General features: G+C 42.4%; 1 protein-coding gene across 5 annotated transcripts in view; it reads left to right on the top strand.

Annotated features, from left to right (window-relative positions):
* The window catches only part of SORCS1 (sortilin related VPS10 domain containing receptor 1), a 594,724-nt gene that overhangs the window by 195,561 nt on the left and 376,436 nt on the right, over window positions 1–22,727 (top strand). For all 5 annotated transcript variants that reach the window (XM_002821140.5, XM_003777633.4, XM_009245781.4 and 2 more), the window contains exon 2: window positions 13,297–13,364. In XM_002821140.5, coding sequence (XP_002821186.6) covers window positions 13,297–13,364 — 68 coding nt within the window. The remainder of the gene's footprint in view (window positions 1–13,296; window positions 13,365–22,727) is intronic.

Here is a 22,727-nt window from a genome sequence, read left to right as displayed (position 1 = left end):
TAGTTTGATTGAAAAGGCTTAATGAGCATCTAATGGGGAGTCCTATCTGAAGGTGAATTTACAGTGAAGCTAATGAAGCTTAGGATTCAGAGCCTTCATGGGCACTGGCTCCTTTGAATGTTGGGAGTTTGAGGAGTTGTCGATTGTTCCAGGTGGAGAGAGGAAGCCAGGGAATCGGAAAGCATTTCTGTATACTCATTTCCGCTAAATCACCTGAAGATATCTCAGAACAAAAGTATGTCTATCTCTAAGGCACTATTAATTTCTTGTGATCTAATTTCTTGGGCTAGTAAATATGAAGTTTTAGATCTCATTTTATTTATGACTTTGTATTATTTTTCTTAAAGAGAAGCTCAACATTGAATAACTTTCATCCCCACAAAACCCGGGTCTAGTCCTAATCCTAGATCTACTTCTCTCAACTCTTCCATCTCCAAGCTGGCCCAGTCCAGTCCTTCCTTCTGTACCTAGGCCTGCTTCAGGGACAAAATCAGCAAATGATATATTAAGATTATTTTTTGCTCTCAGATATTCCTTATTCAAGAACTGGTTCTTCTAAAAGTATAACCTACACTATATGTGAAATGAGGTGGTTGGAGTTAGATGGAGTTAGATAATCTTTCCAGTCCCTTCCAATTTTAAGTTTCTTTTAAAAGAATAACAAAATGCTAAATTTTTATACCCACCCACTAGCCATGCCATTGTAAAGAATTAGAACTAGAATCACATGGAAACATTTTGGTTCTGTGACTAAAAGACAAGGAATATATAAAAATCACTTAACCTCCGTGGGATTTTTCCCTAACAGAAAGTCTTGTTATTTATTAATACATTTTACTTGGAATTTTAAGATGTTACCTAAATTTTAGTTTCAAGCCAGGTTTTTTTTAAGTTTTGAATTTCCTTTTAGGCAATTGTGTCTCACCATACCTTAGCACTCAGACAAGGCAAACAAAAGATCTGCTAATAGAGAAGTCAGTTGTTATTGTTGATTGACTATAATTTCTTAAGAGAGTAAAATGTTTTTCTTCCTCCCTTGCCTACATTAAGACTTTCCCATAGTAAAAGATAAGATCTGATACTTGCTTATTGACTCTCTCTGGTGTTTTATTCTTGTTGCTTTTGTTAGTTGTACTTTATGGTAAATGAGAGGAGATAATGAAAAAAAAAAGTTAAAAGCTTGCATTCTTTTCAGTTTTTATTCCAGTTTCTTATTGAGGTTTATGTTCTGACACTTGGAACACAGTAATATGCATAGCATTATTTATTAGCTTCCGGCAAGTGTCTTGTGTTAACCTTGAAAAATAATACTTTTTAGAATTGAGTTGACTTCTTCAGACCTGTGAATAAACAGCATAAAAAAACAAGATGGCGAAGTGGAAATGGAAAGACTTGCTTCATTTCTTCCTATTGAAGCTACATATATAAAGGCATAGGAACAGAAGGGCCCCTCATCGTTAACACACAGTTTGCTGCTTAATGGTGTGTTCACTTCGTGTGTGCGTTCTCACATAGGAAGAATCTTAATATTTAGATAGTGTCTATAATTCAGACAGATACTGATTTGAGAGCATGGAAATCTGTCTTTCTCAGATCATCACATCAGGGAAGTTGGAAGAGAATTTCTCCAGCCCTTACTTCCCTTCCATCTCGCTCCTACAAAACCTGGGTTGTATCCTTCTTAAGTATTGGCACATCTTTTCTCTTTTTTTTTTTTTTTTGAGACGGAGTCTTGCTGTCTCCCAGGCTGGAGTGCAGTGGCTCACTGCAAGCTCCGCCTCCCGGGTTCACGCCATTCTCCTGCCTCAGCCTCCCAAGTAGCTGGGACTACAAGCACCCACCACCACGTCTGGCTAATTTTTTTTTTTTTGTATTTTTAGTAGAGACGGGGTTTCACCGTGATAGCCAGGATGGTCTCAATCTCCTGACCTTGTGATCTGCCCGCCTTGGCCTCCCAAAGCTCTGGGATTACAGGCGTGAGCCACAGCCCTTGGCCTTTTTTTTCTTTTTTTTTTTTTAATAGACTTTCAGAGAGAAGATAATACAATAAATATTTCCTTATTGTTTTACAGCTCTAAACTGAGAATTCTGTGCATTGTTTGTGTTTGTGCAGCTGTGTATCAGGTGAGCTAATTTGAGTAGGTACTAGCTTAAAGAAGGTTGGATGTAATCTCTCTTCCCTTCTAAGCACTGGAGGGGAATGAGAACAGGGTTTATAGTTTGTTTCTTTAACTATAAAACAATGGGCTTGCGCAAGATATGCTACGTGGTTTCCTCCAACTGCAGCTCTGGAGACAACCACGCTAAGTTGCCAGCTTCTCCCCCTATTCCCTGGCCCCAGTTAATTTCAGGTCTTGAAGCCTTGGCTTTGGGTCTGTAGGCCTATTTCATTTTTCTATTTTACTATCCATATGTAGAAAGATCTTGTCTTGAATATGCATTTTCCTCACATTTTGTATAATTATCTCATCTTGCTACTCTTTTGGGATTGCATTGGTGCAGCTATTTGGTTTTTTTCTAGAAAAAATATTTAATTTAGCATCTCCCTTATTTTCCTGGTTTAATGTAAAAGAAAGTCAAAATCATTTGGGGCCGAATAATTTACCAAGAGGAAGAAGAATATGCAGTGGTCAGCTATGTACTATATATGGATATATATTTTGAGAATTATCCTCTTTTTATTATTCAAAATAAAGAACAGGAGAAGGAGGTGGCAGAGGAGGAAACAGGACAAGTGTCCTCAGTCTCTCTGGTTTGGCAATGTGAAATTAATAGATTTTGGAGGGAGTGCATTTTTTATTTTTTTGAGTGGATAGCATCTCTGAACTTGGGAAATAGAAGAACCTGTCAAAGGTTAAATGTTGTATTTTCAGGATTTGCATCGAAAAGCAACTTAAGTCTAGTGGATTTGACAAGTTTAGTTTTGTTTACTAAATATAAAGACCTGACTCTGACTATAGTCTGATAGTTTGGTTTAGCCTTATTATAAGCTTTTTTTTTTTTTTTTTTGGCTTGTTACTAACAGGAAGGAACTTAGCTTTCAGCAAAGGGAGAAAACACATGAGTTCCCTTGAGTGAGAGCTGCAGTATTTCTCACATGGCAGCTCCTGGGACAGGAAGAGTCCTGCAACTCAGGTGCAGATTTTATGTCTTAGCTACAAATGACCTCTGGCTCTGTGGGGAAGCAGAGTCAGGAGGGTATAGCAAATTTACAAAAAGTTTTTTGCCCTTCACGAAGCTCTCCATGTGCTACAATTTGCTGTGTCTAATGTTGATTCGGTTATCTGTATGTCCCTAGCTCTGTCTGCATCACTGTTGGTTGGCTTGCCTTTTAATTTCCTCAGGGGGGATGCAGAGGCTGTTTCACTCATTCAATTTCAGCGCCATGCAGAGGATTTTACATAAATAAACATGACATTAAATTATGTGTGGGCTACTACAAAATATAAAGGGCATTTAGGGATTAAATACTTTTCAGAGGCAAAAATCCACTAACTGCTTTCTGGATGCTTTCTTGTACCCTAAATTAGTCCACTGTTCCTACTGTTTTTTCATTTCGTCAGGTATGTTTGTCTATACCAGATTACTTTTGTCTGTTGACTTCACATGTTCATGTGTGAGTGTGTGTGGTGTGTGCGTGCATATGTATTTCTATCACCCTTTCAACTCTCCTCTGGAGCACCTTGATCCAGCTTAGCCATTATTGATTTCTTTCCCCTTTGATAACTCAAAAAGAGTGTAATTATGCGTTCACTTAAATCTAAATGATGATACTGTAAAACCATCTGTGGAAATCTGCAGTTAGCTGCAGGCACATTCGCTGTCAGGAACCCCTGATCTGGCAGCAGCCAAGTTCTCCAGTAATTTAAATGGAAGGATCAGTTCCTGAAGAGTATTTTACCAGGGTTCAAAATTTTAAAAAATGTAATAATTAAATTTTAAAATGACCACAAAATGCCATTGACTTGAGGTCAGTAAAGAGTAAAAACTCAAGCATGTCTATTATCAGGAAAATATATTCCAGCAATGTCTAGAAGAAGGCAGAGTGAGAGAAGGGTTTGTGATTAGTATCATGTCTGACAGATAACAGGGCTTCAATAAATGTTTTTGAAATGAACAGAAAGTGAGGGCATTTCAGTGGTTCTGCCTTGCATCTAGTAATCATCATACCCATATTAGACAGGAAACCAGAGAGGAAAGTTTAGCACGGGGATTAGGATTCCATATGTGATGTGACTTAGACTTCAAATTACTAGCTCAGTAATTTAACTTACTTAGCTTCTCTGTGGCTCAATTTCATCGTCAGAAAACAATGAGTTAATTGAAATTTCTTGATTATGATATCTGGCACACAGAGTAGACTTCAAATAGACGCTACATGTTAGTTCAGGATTCAGGTGACTTACTGAAAATCACACAGTGGTACACCCTAGTATTTGCTACTCAGCAGCCATTCCCCACTCTTTCTTTGCTGGCAGAACCCACCTCTGATCATAGTAAATGTCAAGTGGAAATACCAGTTCCTTGTTTTCTCCATCTTTATTGCAACCGCGTGTGGGCGTGTGGCAGAATCATGGTTGGTGAGGGTAAAGAGAGTTTGCTGGCAGGGCTTTTGGGAAAGAGTTTCTTCCCTAGGTAGAAAAAAACACAACAGAAACCACAAAAACCCATGTATACACCAGAGGCCCTTCTTTACTCTGCTGAATATAGCCACATCTTCAGGTGATGAAAAGAAGTGTTATGACCGCTTTGCAAACATGAGGGTAAGTAGCACTGAGTGCTGACACTGTCAGAGAGGACACGTGGATATTGCTTGGGTCCTTGAGGACATTGTTGAGCTAAATTAGTCCTGGAACTGCTTAAACTCTGGACTTCCTGCTATATGACATAATGAACCACCTATTGCTTGAGTCACTATCAGCATTCTGTTTCTTGCTGCAAACGGCATTCTACTAGATCTGGTGGCTAAACCAGGAGTCAAAATCTGGTCTTGGCCAGGCATGGTGGCTCACACCTGTAATCTTAGCACTTTGTGGGGCTGAGGCATGAGGATCACTTCAGGCCAGGAGTTAGAGTCCAGCCTAGGCAACATAGCAAGACCCTATATCTAAAAAAAAATTAGGCCTGGTGCAGTGGCTCATGCCTGTAATCCCAGCACTTTGGGAGGCCGAGGCGGGCAGATTAGGAGGTCAGGAGATCGAGACTGTCCTGGCTAACACAGTGAAATACCGTCTCTACTAAAAATACAAAAAATTAGCCAGGTGTGGTGGCAAGCACCTGTAGTCCCAGCTACTCGGAAGGCTGAGGAAGGAGAATTGCTTGAACCCAGGAGGCAGAGGTTGCAGTGAGCCAAGATCGCACCACTGCACTCCAGCCTGGGTGACAGGGTGAGATTCCAGCTCAAAAAATTAAAATAAAATATTAGCCAGGCATAGTGGCGTGTGCCTGTAGTCCCATCTACCCAGGAAGCTGAGGCAGGAGGATCACTTGAGCTCAGGAGTTCAAGGCTGCAGCGAGCTATGACTGCATCACTGCACTCTAGCCTGGGTGACAGAGTAAGACCTTGCCTGTAAAAAAATAAATTAAAAATCAAAATCTGGTCATCTTCTGGTTCCAAAGCCTTTTCTGTTTTGAGCAGAGCACACTACCAGCCTGATATTTAAGGTCCTCCACAATAGTGCCAAAGCCTATCTCTGTGTTCTGATATTGTGTGGGTCCCTACTCATACTCTAACCTTCAGGTAAACCAGAAGACTTGACCTTTTCTTAATGCTCTCTGAGCCTTCTCCCTCAGTTCCTTTCCTTACAGTACCCTTTGTATACCTCTCATCTTCATCAGAATCACACTCAACTTCTGGGGTTTGTCTTAAATGCATCCTTTTCTAAGAAATATCTCTTGATTACATCTCTCTTACTTGCTCCTTGAAAGATAGAAACACTTTCCTCCTGCTTCACATGTTTTTTCCTCATATTTTGTAAGTACCTGTGTATGGGTCTGCCTCTCCTAAGACTGAGCTTTTAGAGACTCATATCAAATATCATTCCTTGTTTTGTATCCTCAAAGCATGTATTTTTAAATTATTGCCTTTTAACAAAGCTTAATAAATGTTTATTAAATTAAATCTGCAGAATTTTGGAGCTGAAAGTTCTTTTCTTCTAAAGAAAGCTCTTATTTTCTGAAAATTATGGAAGTTCTTATTCTTGGATGTATGGCCCCCTCTGGATTCAAGAGATGAGTAATATTATTAAAGTTATATTTATTGTTTTATGCCCATAAGTTGTATCAGATCATATTCTTAAAGGATTCTTGAGTCCCCAAAAAAATGAGAACCTCTGTTTAAGTTGGAAAGTCAAATAAATACTTAGCCAAAGACACACAATCTGGAACATGCATATTTTAAAGAAAACTAGTGCTGTGAGTTTGCTTCTTTTCCCTAAAATTGGAGTGCAAAGAAAACAATCAAAAACAAATTTCTGGCCAGGTACGGTGCCTCACACCTGTAATCCCAGCACTTTGGGAGGCCGAGGCGGGTGGATCACAAGGTCAGGAGATCGAGACCATCCTGGCTAACACGGTGAAACCCCGTCTCTACTAAAAATATGAAAAATTAGCCGGGCATGGTGGTGGGCACCTGTAGTCCCAGCTACTCGGGAGGCTGAGGCAGGAGAATGGCATTAACCCAGGAGGCGGAGCTTGCAGTGAGCCGAGATCGCACCACTGCACTCCAGCCTGGGCAACAGAGCAAGACTGTCTCAAAAAAAAAAAAAAAAAAAAAAAAAAAAAATTTCTGGCCATTGAACACTCCTCTCTTATTTTATCCAACTCTTTGATTCTCATGAAAGATTACTCCAAATCTCTTCAGGCTCCTTATTATTCTCTTCCCCCATATTTGCTTTCCTCAGGATCTGTAAATACATCTAAACAATTGGTCTCTAGCAAGCTGCTGAAATAAGCAGAGAGGTGGCTGTCTGAGCTTGGACAATGAAAAAACACTAAGGCCTGCTGTAAGATGGTGGGAGCAGGACAAAGGTGGCCAGCATCAGCACCACCCAACATGCCGGCGTCTTCATGATGGTTGTTCCCATGCTCACCCAAGCCAGACTATGGCCCACCCCAGGCAAGAGCAATTATGACCATTAGTATGGCTAAGTGCTGTGGAGTCTTCCCATGTGTTACAAGAAGCACCTGCCCATGCCATCCCTGAATCACTAGTGGTTGAGAGGAGTACAAAAGAAATAGTGCTGTTTTATAGACTAGGACCTAGTCATCTACGTTATTCAGGATTTGGAAATATAGACCATAAGGAATGGAAGACATTTTGGGATTGTGTACTCATTAATCCTAAGCCCATACTTTTGTTTCTTTTGAGATTCGATACTGCTTCCACAGTTGGACATAGAGGAAAACAAGAATGCGAATTATTATTAATTGAAGAGTGAAGAGATATGTCCCCATTTTCTTTTTCTTTTCTTTTCTTTTTTTTTTTTTTTTGAGATGGAGTTTTGCTCTTGTTGCCCAGGCTGGAGTGCAATTTCGCGATCTTGGCTCACTGCAACCTCTACCTCCCAGGTTCAAGCAATTCTGCCTCAGCCTCCCAAGTAGCTGAGATGAAGGCATGCACCACCATGCCAGGCTAATTTTGTATTTTTAATGGAGACGAGGTTTCTCCATGTTGGTCAGGCTGGTCTTGAACTCCCGACCTCAGGTGATCCTCCCGCCTTGGCCTCCCAAATTGCTGAGATTACAGGCGTGAGCCACCATGCCCAGCCCTGATATGTCCCCATTTTCTAAGATGTCCTTGGATGAGCAGTAGGCAGGCTAAGTACCCTTACAAATCCACTGACACCTCCCCAACCTCCTGATGCAAAGCAGGTGAACCCCACAACTAGGGCTTAGCCTGGGAGGGTTCTTGACTTCACTCAGGAAAGAATTCAAGAGTGAGCTGATGGTAGAAGAAAGCAGGTTTATTAAGTGGCAATGTACAGCAGAATGGCTACTCCTTCCAGAGCAGGGCTAACCCATAGGCAGTGTGCCCAGAGTAGCAGTGTATGGGCTGTTTGCTAGCAATATTTATACCCACTTTTAATTACTTGCAAATTAGGGGGTGGGCTATTCACAAATCTCCAGAAAAGGAGTGGTAACTTCCAGGTGTTGCTATGGAACTTCTCAACTGTCATGGCACTGGTGGGAGTGTCTTACGCTAAGGAGAACAGGGAGGGCAACTGGAGATTGCCTTTGGCGCCATCTGCTAGTTCTGCAGGTTTCTTCATTTCACCCTGCCAGGACCAGGAAATAAGTTCCTCCAGTCTCTTGCCTCACTTCCATCCCATTTCTGTGGGGTGAATTCTTCAGTAAATAAAAAGAGGAAGACACTATATTTTTGTTTTTAAGAAAAGAAATGGAAAATTCCTAGGCTTCTATTTAGAAAAGCATAGAAAAATTTCGGTTCTCTCCAATCTACTACTTAGTTAATACACAAGTTTTCAAAAGTTGCTGTGTGTAGAACCAGATTACCAGGAAGGTGTTCTCTGGTTCCTTAAATGTTTAGGGTTTCATTTCTAAATTATATTTTATGTTAATAATAAAAACCATGCTGTCATAGTCAAAGGTGTTACGTGACTGATAATTGGCATAGGAGAGACTGCCTGTCTTATGCTGCTGGCAGGTTAATTCATTTCAATGCATACCTGTAAATAAGGCTTCTTGCCCCTACCGTTTTGATACAACAGAATATTTTTCACTGACTTTTGGTAATTTATAGTGGAACAGTCTTATTAGTCATCCATATACCAGCATCTGTTTGTGAATGCTTTTGTTCTGTAACCCAGTGCAGAAAGAGGTTGGGGCTAGAAGGGAGGAATGTAATTGACATTCTCCTCTCACAGAGTCCTTTGTGATGGTTTCTCAACTCCATATCCAGAGGGAGCGAGGGCTAGAGTTGATGGAATTATTCAGTAGGAGCTTTGTAAGGGCCTGAGCAAAGGGTCACTAATAGTTTGGGAGCCCGGGTTATGAAAATGTGGCTCAGTGCTGTGGGAGAAGAAGCCCTTGCTCACTCCGTTGGACTCTCTCCCATTCCTGCACAGAACCTGACCTGGCACTGTTTCTGGCACCCTTCTACCCTCCAAGGAATGGGTGATTTGAGAACAGCAGCTTGGTGAGTGGGCACCGGCATCCTCTCTCTAAGTATGGACTGGCCGGGCGCGGTGGCTCACGCCTGTAATCCCAGCACTTTGGGAGGCCAAGGCAGGTGGATCACGAGGTCAAGAGATCGAGACCATTCTGGTCAACATGGTGAAATTCCATCTCTACTAAAAGTACAAAAATTAGCTGGGTGTGGTGGCGCACCTGTAGTCTCAGCTACTCGGGAGACTGAGGCAGGAGAATTGCTTGAACCTGTGAGGCGGAGGTTGCAGTGAGCCGAGATCACGCCACTGCACTCCAGCCTGGCAACACAGCGAGATTCCATCTCAAAAAAAAAAAAAAAAGAAAAAAAAGAAAAAAAAGTATGGACTAAGTGAAGTTCCTCCCAAAAGTTTTGTAAGTGATAGATGTGGCAAGAAGGAGTCACAGTGAAAGAAGTACAAATGTCATGTGCTGACAGCAAGTCCTAGACTGGCGAGGGGAATACTTGAAGCATGTCACTGTGGAAATTCCAGAAATAACTGGATGCTGAGGTCCTGGTATGGCATAGGTGGAGGTTATCAAGTCTTAGATAATTTGGGTCATAGCTATTTAAAGATAATATCCTAAGATTTAGGGAGGAACCTTAAAAAGCTAGTACCATATTGTGACCACTTGTTTTGAATCAGGGATGTTTTAACACTATATAATGAAAACAAGATACAGAAATAAATGGGGTGCTGATGGATATGCCACTTTGTGTGGGGGTATATGTGTTCATATGCATTTTGAGATGTATATGTGTTCATCAAAACAGCTTTGCTTTTTGATTGAACTTGAATACTCTACACTTGAACTCAGAGTTTTTCTATACATGAAAATTGTGTGCTGAATGAATAAAAATAAATTATGTGTATATTATTTAAGCACATACAACATTTCACTTAATTGAAAAGTTCCACTGAAAGCTGGACGCAGTATCCTGCACCTTACTCCCAGCTACTAGGGAGGTTAAAGTGGGAGGATCCCTTCAGCCCAGAAGTTGAGACCAGACCGAGCAATAGAGCGAGACTCCCATCTCAAAACAAAAACGAAAGCAAACAAAACAGCTTCATTTTGCCCCATTTTGAGTTTGAAAAATACAACAAAAACGACAGAGAATAAAATCAGAATAGGGAGGCAATTTCATTTTTTCACATTTTCTCATTTAAATGTAGTAATTTTGCCTCTGGATCCCTTAACAGAAACTGATTTGTTAAATAGTATTGCCATAACAGAAAAGCAAACAAACAAACAGCAAAACATATCTAACATAAGGATGCATCGTTGTTCAGTAATAAGATGGTAAATAATGCACAGAGGCAGTGAAGGGAAAAAAGAAAAAGAAATCTCAAATAATTGATTGAAAACATAACTAAAGGTTAGCAGTTCTCCTTTCTTGCTCTCGTTCTGAAAACAGAAAGATTAAATTGATTGATTGAAGCAGATATGCTTTCAAATGTCATAAAGGACTCCTCTTCTGGTGCTGTATTGATAAACTGCCTGAGTGTATCACTGGCATTTCAGTTTTACTAGCCCTGCAAGAAGAGGCAGGGAGCGGTCTCTACCTCCCTGCCCGCCTGCCCTGGGATTGCTTAAACAATTTCTGTGTGCTTGTGCGAGTGGCTCCACACCATTACATGCTGGGTTAAAGGGTTCCTTCTCCGGGGCGCCTTTGAATTCCCTCATCACAAGAATGGGAGACACAGCCTGTGACCAGCTGAACTTTATTATTTAGTTTACTGCGGTCTTGTATCAGGAGAGCAACTACCTAGAAATGCATTATGCCCACACCCCTATTTTCTTAGTGGGGGATTTATAGGCTTATTCGGCAAAATTGTACTGAGGTGGAGGAGCAACATCATTCTGTGTCTTCAAACAAACAGCCACCCTGCTGCCACTGATCAGCGTTCCTGGGATGGCAGTGATTGAAATTTAGCACTGAGAGCGACTTAATTGGCACATGGATCTGTTAAGCATATGCCCCCGCCACAGGCATGCCATCTGATGTGTCCATAGGGTGCCCCGCACCTCACACATGCTAAAGAAGCAAGTTTTGAACAGGACCTGGAAGGAAGGAAGCTGTGCTGTAGTTTAGGAGAGGGGTGGCCTTAGATGACAGGTACTCTGGGATCTCTGCCTGTTTTTAAGTTACTGTGATTTTTTTTTTCCTTGAACTCAGAACAAACCTAAGGTCAGGGAGTTCCAGTTTGCTTGCTGTGAAATTAAAAAAAAGTTAAGAATGTGTTCACTGATGCTTGTGCCTTCAGTAAATCAAACGCTGTGCTAGTAGAGTGGAACTTGGACTCAGCATTCTTCAGCAGCTTGCAGCCCCGGAATTTAAGGTTAGAATGTTCTGTGTTCACTGTGCCTAGAACTGATCCCTTGGCCTTCAGAGAAGAATTCAGGAAATCAATGTCAACATTTTTCTGCTGAGTTGGAAACAGCTGGGCTGGGCCAAATCTTCTAGGTTATGAGTACCAGGAGGAAAATACGAATTTCGACAGAAAACTGAGCAAACCCATAATGTTTTCCCCTTACGTAAGAAGAGCAAGTAAAAGGTGGAGAAATCAGTGGTTAGGAATACACACTGCTCTGTGGAATCTTCGCAAGTGTCCTTGGGCTCATGTATTTCAAGTAACCGGGTGGACTCGGTTCATTGTTGCAGACACCAGAAGAAGCTGTCTTCCGGAGCAGCTGTGATGGGAAGGGTTTCGGTGTGACTTGAGAAGGGGTATATAGCTCTATCAACTTCCCTTTTCTTTCATGAGGCTTCTGTCCTAACTGGATCACGGACTCATAGACTGAATCTGTTTTGCTTTGCGTTCTCTTCTGGTATCAGACAAAATCCTGGGCTCCTAATAAATGTTTGTTGAATTCTGAAAGAATGAAATAGTTTAGGTTCCTCTGGGTAAAGTTGGAAATAGTGCTGCTTTCGATTTCAGAGGAGGATTTTCTGTGAAGCGAATATAGCTTAAATTCAGCATTCCGCAATTCTACGGCTTCTTTCCTGAGACCTGTTCCTAATTTTTGATTTTCTCTGTTTCTTATGGAGGGTTCCATAAGAAATATATTACACAGTAATTATCTGGACCCCATGAAATAGATTTGCTCCTGTTAAAATGCTGTTGTTCAGCCCTGCCAATGTGGCTTCTATTTAATGGCTTTCCTAGAAATTGGAAGTCAGAAGAAAGTTAAAACCAAGCTCACATAGGGCAAAGGGAAGGAATTAATATTTAAGAATCCCATGCTAGGCCAGGTGCAGTGGCTCATGCCTGTAATCCCAGCACTTTGGGAGGCTGAGGTGGGCGGATCACCTGAGGTCAGGAGTTCGAGACCAGCCTTCCCAACATGGCGAAACCCCATCTCTAAAAATGCAAAAAATTAGCCGGGTGTGGTGGTGGGCGACTGTAATCCCAGCTACTCGGGAGGCTGAGGCAGGAGAATCCCTTGAACCCGGGAGGCGGAGGTTGCAGTGAGCCGAGATCGTGCCACTGCACTCCAGCATGGGCAACACGAGCCAGCGAAACTCCATCTCAAAAAAAAAAAAAAAAAAGCCACACATGCTAATAGATATGTAATTTGTATTTATTTCCTAATTTAACTTTAAACAGCAATTCTTTTGGGAGATAGCATTACTCTTCATCCCCCTTAATAAATGGGCATACTGACATTCTTTCAAATAATTCTTTGCTGTCTCCCAAAAAGATGGTAGCTAGGCACATTGGGTAACCTGCTCAATGCGCCCAGCTACTAGGGCTGGAAACTAATCATTGACCTTCCTTTCTCCCAGGCATCTGCTCAATGAGTACCTGAGTGGTGTGCATATTTGGCAGCTCTGCCAGCCTTCCCTAAAAGCGTTAAACCCACTAGGGAAAGAAATGCCTGCAGGAGCAGGTAACCCTTGCTGCAGGGTGACAGGGAGAAAGGTGGGGAGAATAAAGGCCTAAGCAATTCAGTGGAAGGCAGAAAGACATGCCAACCCTTCCCCAGTCAGTGCGGCAAATGCTCTCACAATTCATTCAATTATGTTAAGCACCTATTAAAGGAATCCTAAGCCCTCCCTTGGGCCATTTCAGTTCTAAGAGATTGTAATTGTTTGAGACTAACCATGATTTCTTCTTTTGCCTTCAGGTGATTCTCATTTTGACAAAGCTCTATGACTATAACCTGGGGAGCATCACGGAGAGCTCGCTTTGGAGGTATGTAGATAAATGGAGCTAATAATTACCGTGTTATTTAAGCATGATGCCTGCTACTGCTGTCCCACTCACTTTTTCCTGGCAGGAAGATTCCTGGTAATGTGCACTGCTTGCTTTCTCTCTTTCTTCTCTGTTTCCTTTAGTGATGCGCTGGGCTTTATCTCCAGGCAGGCCAGAGCTTTACTTTCTTTATAGACCCCTTCTTTTAGTCATCCAGATTCTTTTGCTAACCTGTACAATAGGTTGTGTTTATGCACCGTCTCACTGACCTGTGTGAGTTTATTGGAGAAGAAGTGAGACTGGAAGTCTCTTTGCAGAAGAATCAGCAGCCTCTAGGTCTGCAGAACGAGGCTCTCTACCAGGGAAACATTTTTTTTTATTTTTTGAGACGGAGTTTCGCTCTTGTTGCCCAGGCTGGAGTGCAATGGTGGGATCTCGGCTCAGCGCAACCTCTGCCTCCCAGGTTCAAGCGATTCTCCTGCCTCAGCCTACCGAGTAGCTGGGATTACAGGCATGCGCCACCACGCGTGGCTAATTTTTTTGTATTTTTGATGGAGACGGGGATTCTCCATGTTGGTCAGGCTGATCTTGAACTTCCAACCTCAGGTGATCTGCCGGCCTCAGCCTCCCAAAATGGTGGGATTACAGACATGCACCACTACGCCTGGCTAATTTTTTTGTGTTTTTGGTAGAGACGGAGTTTCTCCATGTTGGTCAGGCTGATCTTGAACTTCCGACCTCAGGTGATCTGCCGGCCTCAGCATCCCAAAATGCTGGGATTACAGGCATGAGCCACCGCGCCCGGCCCAGGGCAACATACCAACTTCCCTTCCGTGGTGGTCTTGCCGCTCACCAGCAGCACAGGCATCATACCCACACTCATGCACACCCTTATCTTTGGGATTCACACTGTATTGCTTCACACATATAGAGTGTGGAAATGATACAGGATTTTTTCAGTGCCTCTTCGCCAGCCAGAGACCTCCGCAGCTGGCAGTGCCTCTGCTTGAGTTTTGCTTGTGCCCACAGGGCTTGCTCTGCCCACTTGGCCCATCAGGCTGCACTCAGCTCATACTACTGGTCCATGTCTCATGCCCGCCAAGGGCAAACCAGGTGTACCAGCTGCTGTGGTGGGGGTGGGCAGCTCCAGGCATTGGCTCTGTGCAAGGCTGTGGCTGGACCAGGTGTACAACAAGGGGCTTCCGCCTTGGGCGCTGGTGTCTGGACGAGGGGAATGCAGTGGCACCCTAAAAACTCGGGGACACCAGCAATCATGGAACTCCAAAGGGGGTGTTACAGCATGACATAGCCCTGGCTTGGGGAGCTGAGGTCGGGGCCCCCAGAAAGGTCACAGCTCTTCTCTCCTTCCCACCAGCGACAGTGTGGCAAATGGGGTGGGGGTGGGTTTCAGCTCATTCGTGTTACAGCTCGTTCAGTCCCACTGCTCTGCTCTAGCTCATGGCTCCTAGCCTGCCTGGCCCAGCCCCACTGCTACTTCCTGTTGTGTGGGGCAGCTGCCTGGCACCAACAGAGGACAGGAAGGCTACAGTGTTACAGCTCCTTTCTCGCTCGCTGTTTGGTGGGTCCCAGGTTATTGTCCTGCATCCAAGAAGAATGAGGTTATACGGACAACTGGAGAGTGATCAAGGCAGAGAAGAGTTTTATTGAGTGACGGAACAGCTCTCAGTGGAGAGGAGACCCAAAGTGGGGAGTCCCTACCAGAAGGCGGGTAGTCCCAACGTGTGGCTGAGGGCAGGGTTTTTATAGGCTCAAAATGGGGGAGGTGCAGGTCGTAGGTAGAAAGAGAAAAACATATTGGGTCTCGGAGGAGTTTCCCATCCGTGATTTTGGACCCGTGGTAGCCCAACTGCCCAGTCATGCTGGTATTCAAGGAGCTCCTTTACGCTAAGGGATTTGTACCTATTCATTTGAAAAATTATCGTGATAGTAGTAGAAGGCCAACAAATTCCTAGGCAGATAGGGACAAGTCCCCAGTGAAACTCAACCTTCAAGCCATAAGACAGCCTGAAGCCTGAAAACCAAGCTGCCAGTTCTGGGTATAGTCCCTAGTTACAGGGATGTAACTGAAAGTGTGGGAAGTTTGGTAGGGGACTTAATAAAAGTATAATTTTTTGTGCATTAAGGAGCCAGCACCTATTATATTTCTTCAATTCTGTAACCCTTCATCATAATCTCTGTAACTCTGAGCAACTTCATACTTCCCTGATAGATTTCTCTAATGGATCTCCATGTATAAGAGTAAAAGCCAGCATTTTTTTCTGCAGTGCATTTTCCATATAAAGTATAGTCTGCATATTAGAAATTTAATAGATAATGCAGTTTTGTCTCACTGGGACAGAGGCTTACGCAGTCATAACTCTTCACCTGCACAGTGGAAAGAGCATGCTTGCAGGGCCTGAGGAGCAGGTCGCCCCAGACTGTGGAAGCTCAGGTTCAGTATGCTTTTCTCTCCATGAAGGGGCATTGTTACTGATGGCCCAGTCTAAGAAGAATGTCCTTTTCAAACTTAGTGGAAAGGTTTAATTTAAAAAATGGCATCACATTCCATTAGTATCAGGCTTCCCTTCTGAAGGAGCAGTCTACTTGGGTGAAGTCTGGGAAAGTGTGGTGAGAATGACCTGCTGGCTTCTCAATCTTAAGGTGAATTTCACTGAAGGATGCATACTGTCATGCACTGTATAATGCCATTTTAGTCAATGACACCATATACAATAGTGGTCCCATAAAATTATACTGTATTTTTCCTGTACCTCTTTTGTTTAGATATATTTAGATACACAAATACCGTGATGTTACAGTTGCCCACAGTGTTCAACACAGTAACATGCTGTACGGATTTGTAGTCTTGGAACAATAGGGTGTACCTTACAGCCTACATAAGTAGTGTGCTATACCTTTGAGGTTTGTGTAAGTATACTGTATTATGTTCACACAATGAGAAACTCACCTAACGTCATGTTTCTCAGAATTCATCCACCTCATTAAGTGATACATAACTGTGTATATACATATAGTCAGCCTTCCCTGTCTGTGGGTTTTAGATCTGTTAATTTAACCCGTCTTGGATCAAAACTGTTGGGGGAAAAAATTAAAAAACAACACAACACTATCACTGATACAAGTAAAAAATACAGTATAGCAATTATTTACATAATATGTATATTGTATTTGGTGTTACAAGCAATCTGGGAATGATATTAAATATACTAGGGAGAAGGTCAGTAAATCATATGCAAATACTACACCATCTTCTATCAGGAATTTGAGCATCTGTGGATTCTAGTATTCATGGGGGGTTCTGGAAACAATCCCCTCCAGATACTGAGAGATGACTGTGTATACACACACACATGCACACACGCACACACACACACACTATACCCACAGATACATAATGTATTTTAAAAATATACACCTAATAGTAATTTGCCATATGTCATATACTGGTGTGACTACTTCAGGTATGTGATATATTAGAAACTGGTAGTTTTATTTATTTTAAATTATTATTATTATTATTTGAGACAGAGTCTCACCCTGTCACCTAGGCTGGAGTGCAGTGGCATGATCACAGCTTACTACAGCCTCAAACGCCCAGATAAAAGTGATCTTCCCACCTTAGCCTCCCAAGTAGCTGGGACTACAAATATTTGCCACTACCCTAGGCTAATTTTTTTTATTATTATTTTTATAGACACAGGGTCCCACTTTGTTACTCAAACTGGTTTTGAGCTCCTGGGTTCAAGTAACCCTCCCACCTCAGCCTCCCAACTCTCAGGATTACAAGCATGAGCCACCACGCCTGGTCATTTTAGTACTTTAATAGGAATGACACATACCTTACTGAAAATGTAATTTAGAAAAGAGAGAATAAGGTGGAAAAATATGTATAATACTTCATATTATAATATAATATATCATATGTCATATATGAAACCTCGGTAGGACTTTTGAACAGCTCACAGTGCCCGTACTCAAGAGTTTAGGGAATCTCCGTAGGTATGTTAATACAGAGGAGGAGTGGGACAGGCCTGGGTGGGTAGAGGACAGGGGTCGGGAAGAGAAAGCCTGATGGTTCTGAGTTGTCTAGCACAGCCTTGCTTGAGGGAAACTAGATGGCCTAGCGCAAACTGACTTTCTCCTGCACCAGCTCATACTGTTACCAAAACACTAGGGATCCAATCTCAGCCCTGCTGGTCACTGCACAGAAAGCCAATCACTGAGACAACTATTATTGCCAAGGAAGAAGGCTTTAACCAGGTGCTGGAGCTGAGGAGATGGGAGATGAGTCTCAAATCCATCTCCCTGACTCACTAAAGTTAGGGGTTTAATATAGCAGGGAAGAAATGTAACAGTGTGTTGGAAAACAGGAACTAGGGAAGGGTAAGGAAATAAAATGAGGGGCCTGGCATCTCATTGTCTGAATGCAATGAGCTGGTGAGTTTTAGTTCTTTGATACCTTTTGAGGGGCTTCCAGGGCCTTTCCTGAGGAAGGAACTCAGATGAAACAAATGTTAAGTTTCAAGCTTTAAGACAGGAAGGACCAATTCCTATTTTTATCCAAAAGAAGTGTCTATGGGACTATTGGGGCGGTTTCAGTACTTTATGCTCAGAAAACCTGCCTATGCCAAAAACTGGGGACTATGACCTCAGGCAAGTCTTAGACATCTGCAAGGTACCCATGGCCCCGAGTACAGGACTTAGCATATAGCTAGTGCTCAGTAACTCTGTTTTTAAACAGAGCAGTGAACACAACAAACTTCATGGTCATCCAAAGATAATTTTATTATACTGTATTTTATTTCTTTTATTTATTCAACAGTGTTGTATTGATTAACTCCTTTATGCCTTGGAATGATCTGGTCCAGCGAGGGGAAGGTGTGTGTGTACCTAGATCAACAGCAGATAAGCTCTGTCCTCCAGGTGTTCCTTTTTTTTTCTTCTTGAGTCTCGCTCTGTCACCCAGGCTGGAGTGCAGTGGCGTGATCTCGGCTCACTGCAAGCTCCGTCTCCTGGGTTCACCCGCCATTCTCTTGCTTCAGCCTCCCCAGTAGCTGAGACTACAGACACCTGCCACCATGCCTGGCTAATTTTTGTGTTTTTAGTAGAGACGGGGTTTCACCATGTTAGCCAGGATGGTCTCGATCTCCTGACCTCGTGATCCGCCCACCTCGGCCTCCCAAAGTGCTGGGATTACAGGCGTGAACCACTGTGCCCGGCCAGGTGTTCCTTTTTTAGAGGGGGACAAAGATCTGTGGACAGTCAAGGTGAGAGGGAAATACACTTGCATGTATCCCTTCTTATGTAATTGTATTGAATAAGTTATTGAAGCAGCCGCCCAGAAATGCCAGATCCCAGAATAAGACAGATATAACGTAAATAGACTCTCACACAACCATAAGTGTTGTAATAAAAATATGAGATAAGTGTTGCTTCTTTACTTTGCTTATGTGGATATTTTCTCTTCTTAACTCATCTTTGAGTCCTTGAACCCAACACCTTGCTGGTTTAGTGATAATGATGGTAATGGTAATAATGACTATGCTGAAAACCTTTATTGGGTATTCACTATGTGTCTGGCATGATGCTGAGTGTTAGACATGTGTTATTACATCCTCTTAATTCATTTTTATGGTGTGCCCAAGATCGCACAATTAGCAAGTAGTAGCCTACAGACTTACAGACATGGTACTGAACTCCATACATTCATTGCTTATCTGTCTTCCAGAGCTCTGCCTTCTGGTGGATCTTTCTATACCCAAACAAATAACAGGATATTTTATAGAAATATATTTGTATATTATTCTATAATATCTATATATGTATTGTGTATATATATATATATATGCACACACAGACACACACACGTACAAACACCATATACAGAGTGAATAGGGTTTTCTACATGCTATAACATTCTGAGCAGCAATTTCCTTACTCCTGAAAAATACTGGGTGACAGAGAAATGGCTTCTTGTCCAACAAATAGATACATGCACTTTTCAATTGAGCCCTTATTCTTTACAAGTTTTAGCAGCTGAAGAGTCAGAAAGGGGCAACTGGCAAATGCGCTTGAGGTGGTAGGGTAGGCAAGAGGCCAAGAGGCTGTTGACCTTATAGTGATGTCCTAGGGCTGTAAGCCTTGCTGGATATCAACAAACCAGGGAAGACAGAGAGAAATGTCACTGTACCAAATTAATGAGCTTTTGCTCCTGGTTGGTCTTGTCATTGATTACACCTTAATCTTGGAGCAAGTTGGTGATTTTTGTTTCGTTTTGTGTTGTCCTTCACTCAGGGAGTCAAAATGAGAGGAAAGGGGGATGATTTGATGCAGAACAATTAACTGCACCTTAAAATTGTCTTCACTTTATAGTGGATTAAGCTTTGAGAATTGGAGAGTGTGATGGTTTTACCATATTGGCACAAGATAAGCTTAAATGTTGAGTTAAATAAATTGTCAAAATCTAGAATATAGTACTTCTGAGAAGAAATATATTCATCTTTTTTTCCCCTGTTGTATTAGGGCAATCAGTACTCTGTTGAGAGAGGCTTAGCTGGTGAGAAAGCTCTAGGCAATTCTGGAAGGAGCTGGAAGTCTACTCTCTTAAAGCAGCACACAACCTGCAGTGCCTGTCTGTCTTAGAGGTTGCCTGACATGGCTGACTTCTCAAATTCAGTGTCCTGTTCTCAGATGCACATGGGACGCAAGCAGGCTTCTAACTAGGTTTCCAGAAGTATGTACTTCTCAAACAGCAAAACCTGCTTTTGGAGGGGCACAAAGCAAGTGCAGTTTAAGGAGAGAGAATGTGTTAGGCTTTTGATGTGATTCTGTATTGGTAGCCAGCCCTGTCCCATTTTCTTAGGAGACACATTTTCGTGGGCATTACACATCGTGATTGTCAAGAGAAGTTCCCCAGTAGTGTTTGTGAATAATAGCCTTGAGTCAGAGGCTGTGTAGGGATGAGGGCAGCCTGTGCTCTCCGGAGAACTCCTTGGGTTCAGGCTGAAGGGAACTCACCTGCGTGTTTGTGAGCCCTCTCTGCAAGCCCCGTGGGTGAGTCCCAACACCTCCCTTCTCCTCCACACCACATCCAGGGGAAGAGCAGTGGGTGGTTTGGGTCAGATTGTTAGTCCCTGCTTTGAAGGATGTTTTGCTACCAAATCCAGTTTTCACTCCGCTATAAACACAAGGCTATATGCACATCCTAAAAAGAAAAAAAAAAAAAACAACCAATAATAAAACCAGCGTGTGATAACTTCCAGGCAAGAGAATTCTTCATGTCACACAGATTTAATGATGCTGTTCACACCTGTGCGTACAAATGTTTAGTACCTCTCCAAAGTCTAAGGGAGCTAGTCAAGCACTCAGGCAGGATCCGGAGGTGTTCTGGATTGTGGCTTTTTGGATTCTAGATTATTTTGTGTTTTGTAACTCCCATCCCATATTTGTGTCACTTGGAGCTGGATGTGGTTCCTGAACTTATACAATTACATTCTTTTTTTTTTTTTTTTTTTGATACAGTCTTGCTCTGTCTCCCAGGTTGGAGTGCAGTGGCGCGATCTCAGCTCACTGCAAGCTCCGCCTCCCGGGTTCATGCCATTCTCCTGCCTCAGCCTCCCGAGTAGCTGGGACTACAGGCACTTGCTACCACGCCTGGCTAATTTTTTTTGTATTTTTAGTAGAGACGGGGTTTCACCATGTTAGCCAGGATGGTCTCAATCTCCTGACCTTGTGATCTGCCTGTCTCGGCCTCCCAAAGTGCTGAGATTACAGGCGTGAGGCACTGCGCCCGGCCTACAGTTATTTATTTTTTTTAAGAAACAGGGTCTTGCTCTGTCACTCAGGCAGTGGAACAATCATAGCTCACTGCAGCCACAAGCAGTCCTCCAGCCTCAGCCTCCCAAGTAACTGGTACTACAGTTTCACACCACTGCGCCAGATTAATTTTTAAATTTTTTTGTAGAGACGGGGCCTCACCTTGTTGCCCAGACTGGTCTTGGACCCCTGGCTTCAAGCAGTCCCCTTAACTCAGCCTCCTAAAGCACTGGGATTACAGATGTGAGCCACTCCACCCTGCCTACATTTATTTTACTAAATCTTGTTTTTTAAAAAAATCACAAAAGTAATGTATGCTCATTACAATGAGCCAGAAAAAACACAGATACATTTTTTTTCAAAAAACTGTGAATAGTTTCTTACATACCACCTAGATTCAGCTTTCCTGATATCTGTGACGTTGAGTTGTTTTTTTCTCTTCATATCTTTATGACTCAACTAAAAAGTGTCAACAGATATATGCATACCGTAGGTCTACTTTTTCATTTGTTTAAGAAAACAGAGGTATACTATTCACTGGACTATGACAGCCTGATTTATTTCACTTACCAGTGACTCTTGGGTGTCTGTCCAAATGAATGCATTGAAAAAAATGGGCCAGGCTTGTAAGCATCCCAGAGTATGCATATTGTACAGTATATTGAATTAAACAACTACATGCTTAATTAACTTATGTATTGCTTCCTACATAGCAAGAAGTGTTTTCAGTGCTTTTCTCCTTTTAACAACCCCATAAAATAGGCACTCTTTGTAGCTCTAGTTTCTTTTTCTTTTTTTGAGATGGAGTTTCACTCTTGTGAAGAGTGATGGCATGTTCTCGGCTCACTGCAACCTCTGCCTCTCTCTGGTTCAAGCAGTTCTCCTGCCTCAGCCTCCGAAGTAGCTGGGATTGCAGGTGCCTGCCACCATGCCCGGCTAATTTTTTTTTGTATTTTTAGTAGAGACAGGGTTTTACCACATTGGCCAGGCTAGTCTCGAACTCCTGACCTCAGGTGATCTGCCTGCCTTGGCCTCCCAAAGTGCTGGGATTACAGGTGTGAGCCACCATGCCCAGCCTGTAGCTCCAGTTTCTAGATGAGAGAGGTAAGACTTAGAAAGATTTAGTAGCATGCTCAGTGGTCTGACACCCAGCTAGTCAGACAGAACTGGCTCCTGACTATTTTCTGAATGCCTGTGCTACACTGCTTCTCCATTACCTTTCCGATTGATCTTTAGTTCATTTCTTCAAGAGTTGTTACTATACACAGTGCTCCGATAAACTTATCTGTAAACATATCCTTTTACTTTGATAATTTTACCTTTATAAAGTACAATAGAATTCTTAAGATGATATGGTTGTATCAAAAATGAATGCATTCGTATTGTAAATGATACTCGAGATTACATTCCAAGAAGGTTGCAACAAATCATACACATGCAAGCAATAATAGTTTGCAGATTTCCCCAGGCTTTCATCAGGACTGGAATTTTCAATACATAACTTTTAAATCAGTATTTCGGATGAAA

Source organism: Pongo abelii, chromosome 8, assembly GCF_028885655.2.
Source record: "Pongo abelii isolate AG06213 chromosome 8, NHGRI_mPonAbe1-v2.0_pri, whole genome shotgun sequence".
In the NCBI taxonomy this organism is placed as follows: domain Eukaryota; kingdom Metazoa; phylum Chordata; class Mammalia; order Primates; family Hominidae; genus Pongo; species Pongo abelii.
This window is presented reverse-complemented; position numbering and strand designations above follow the sequence as displayed.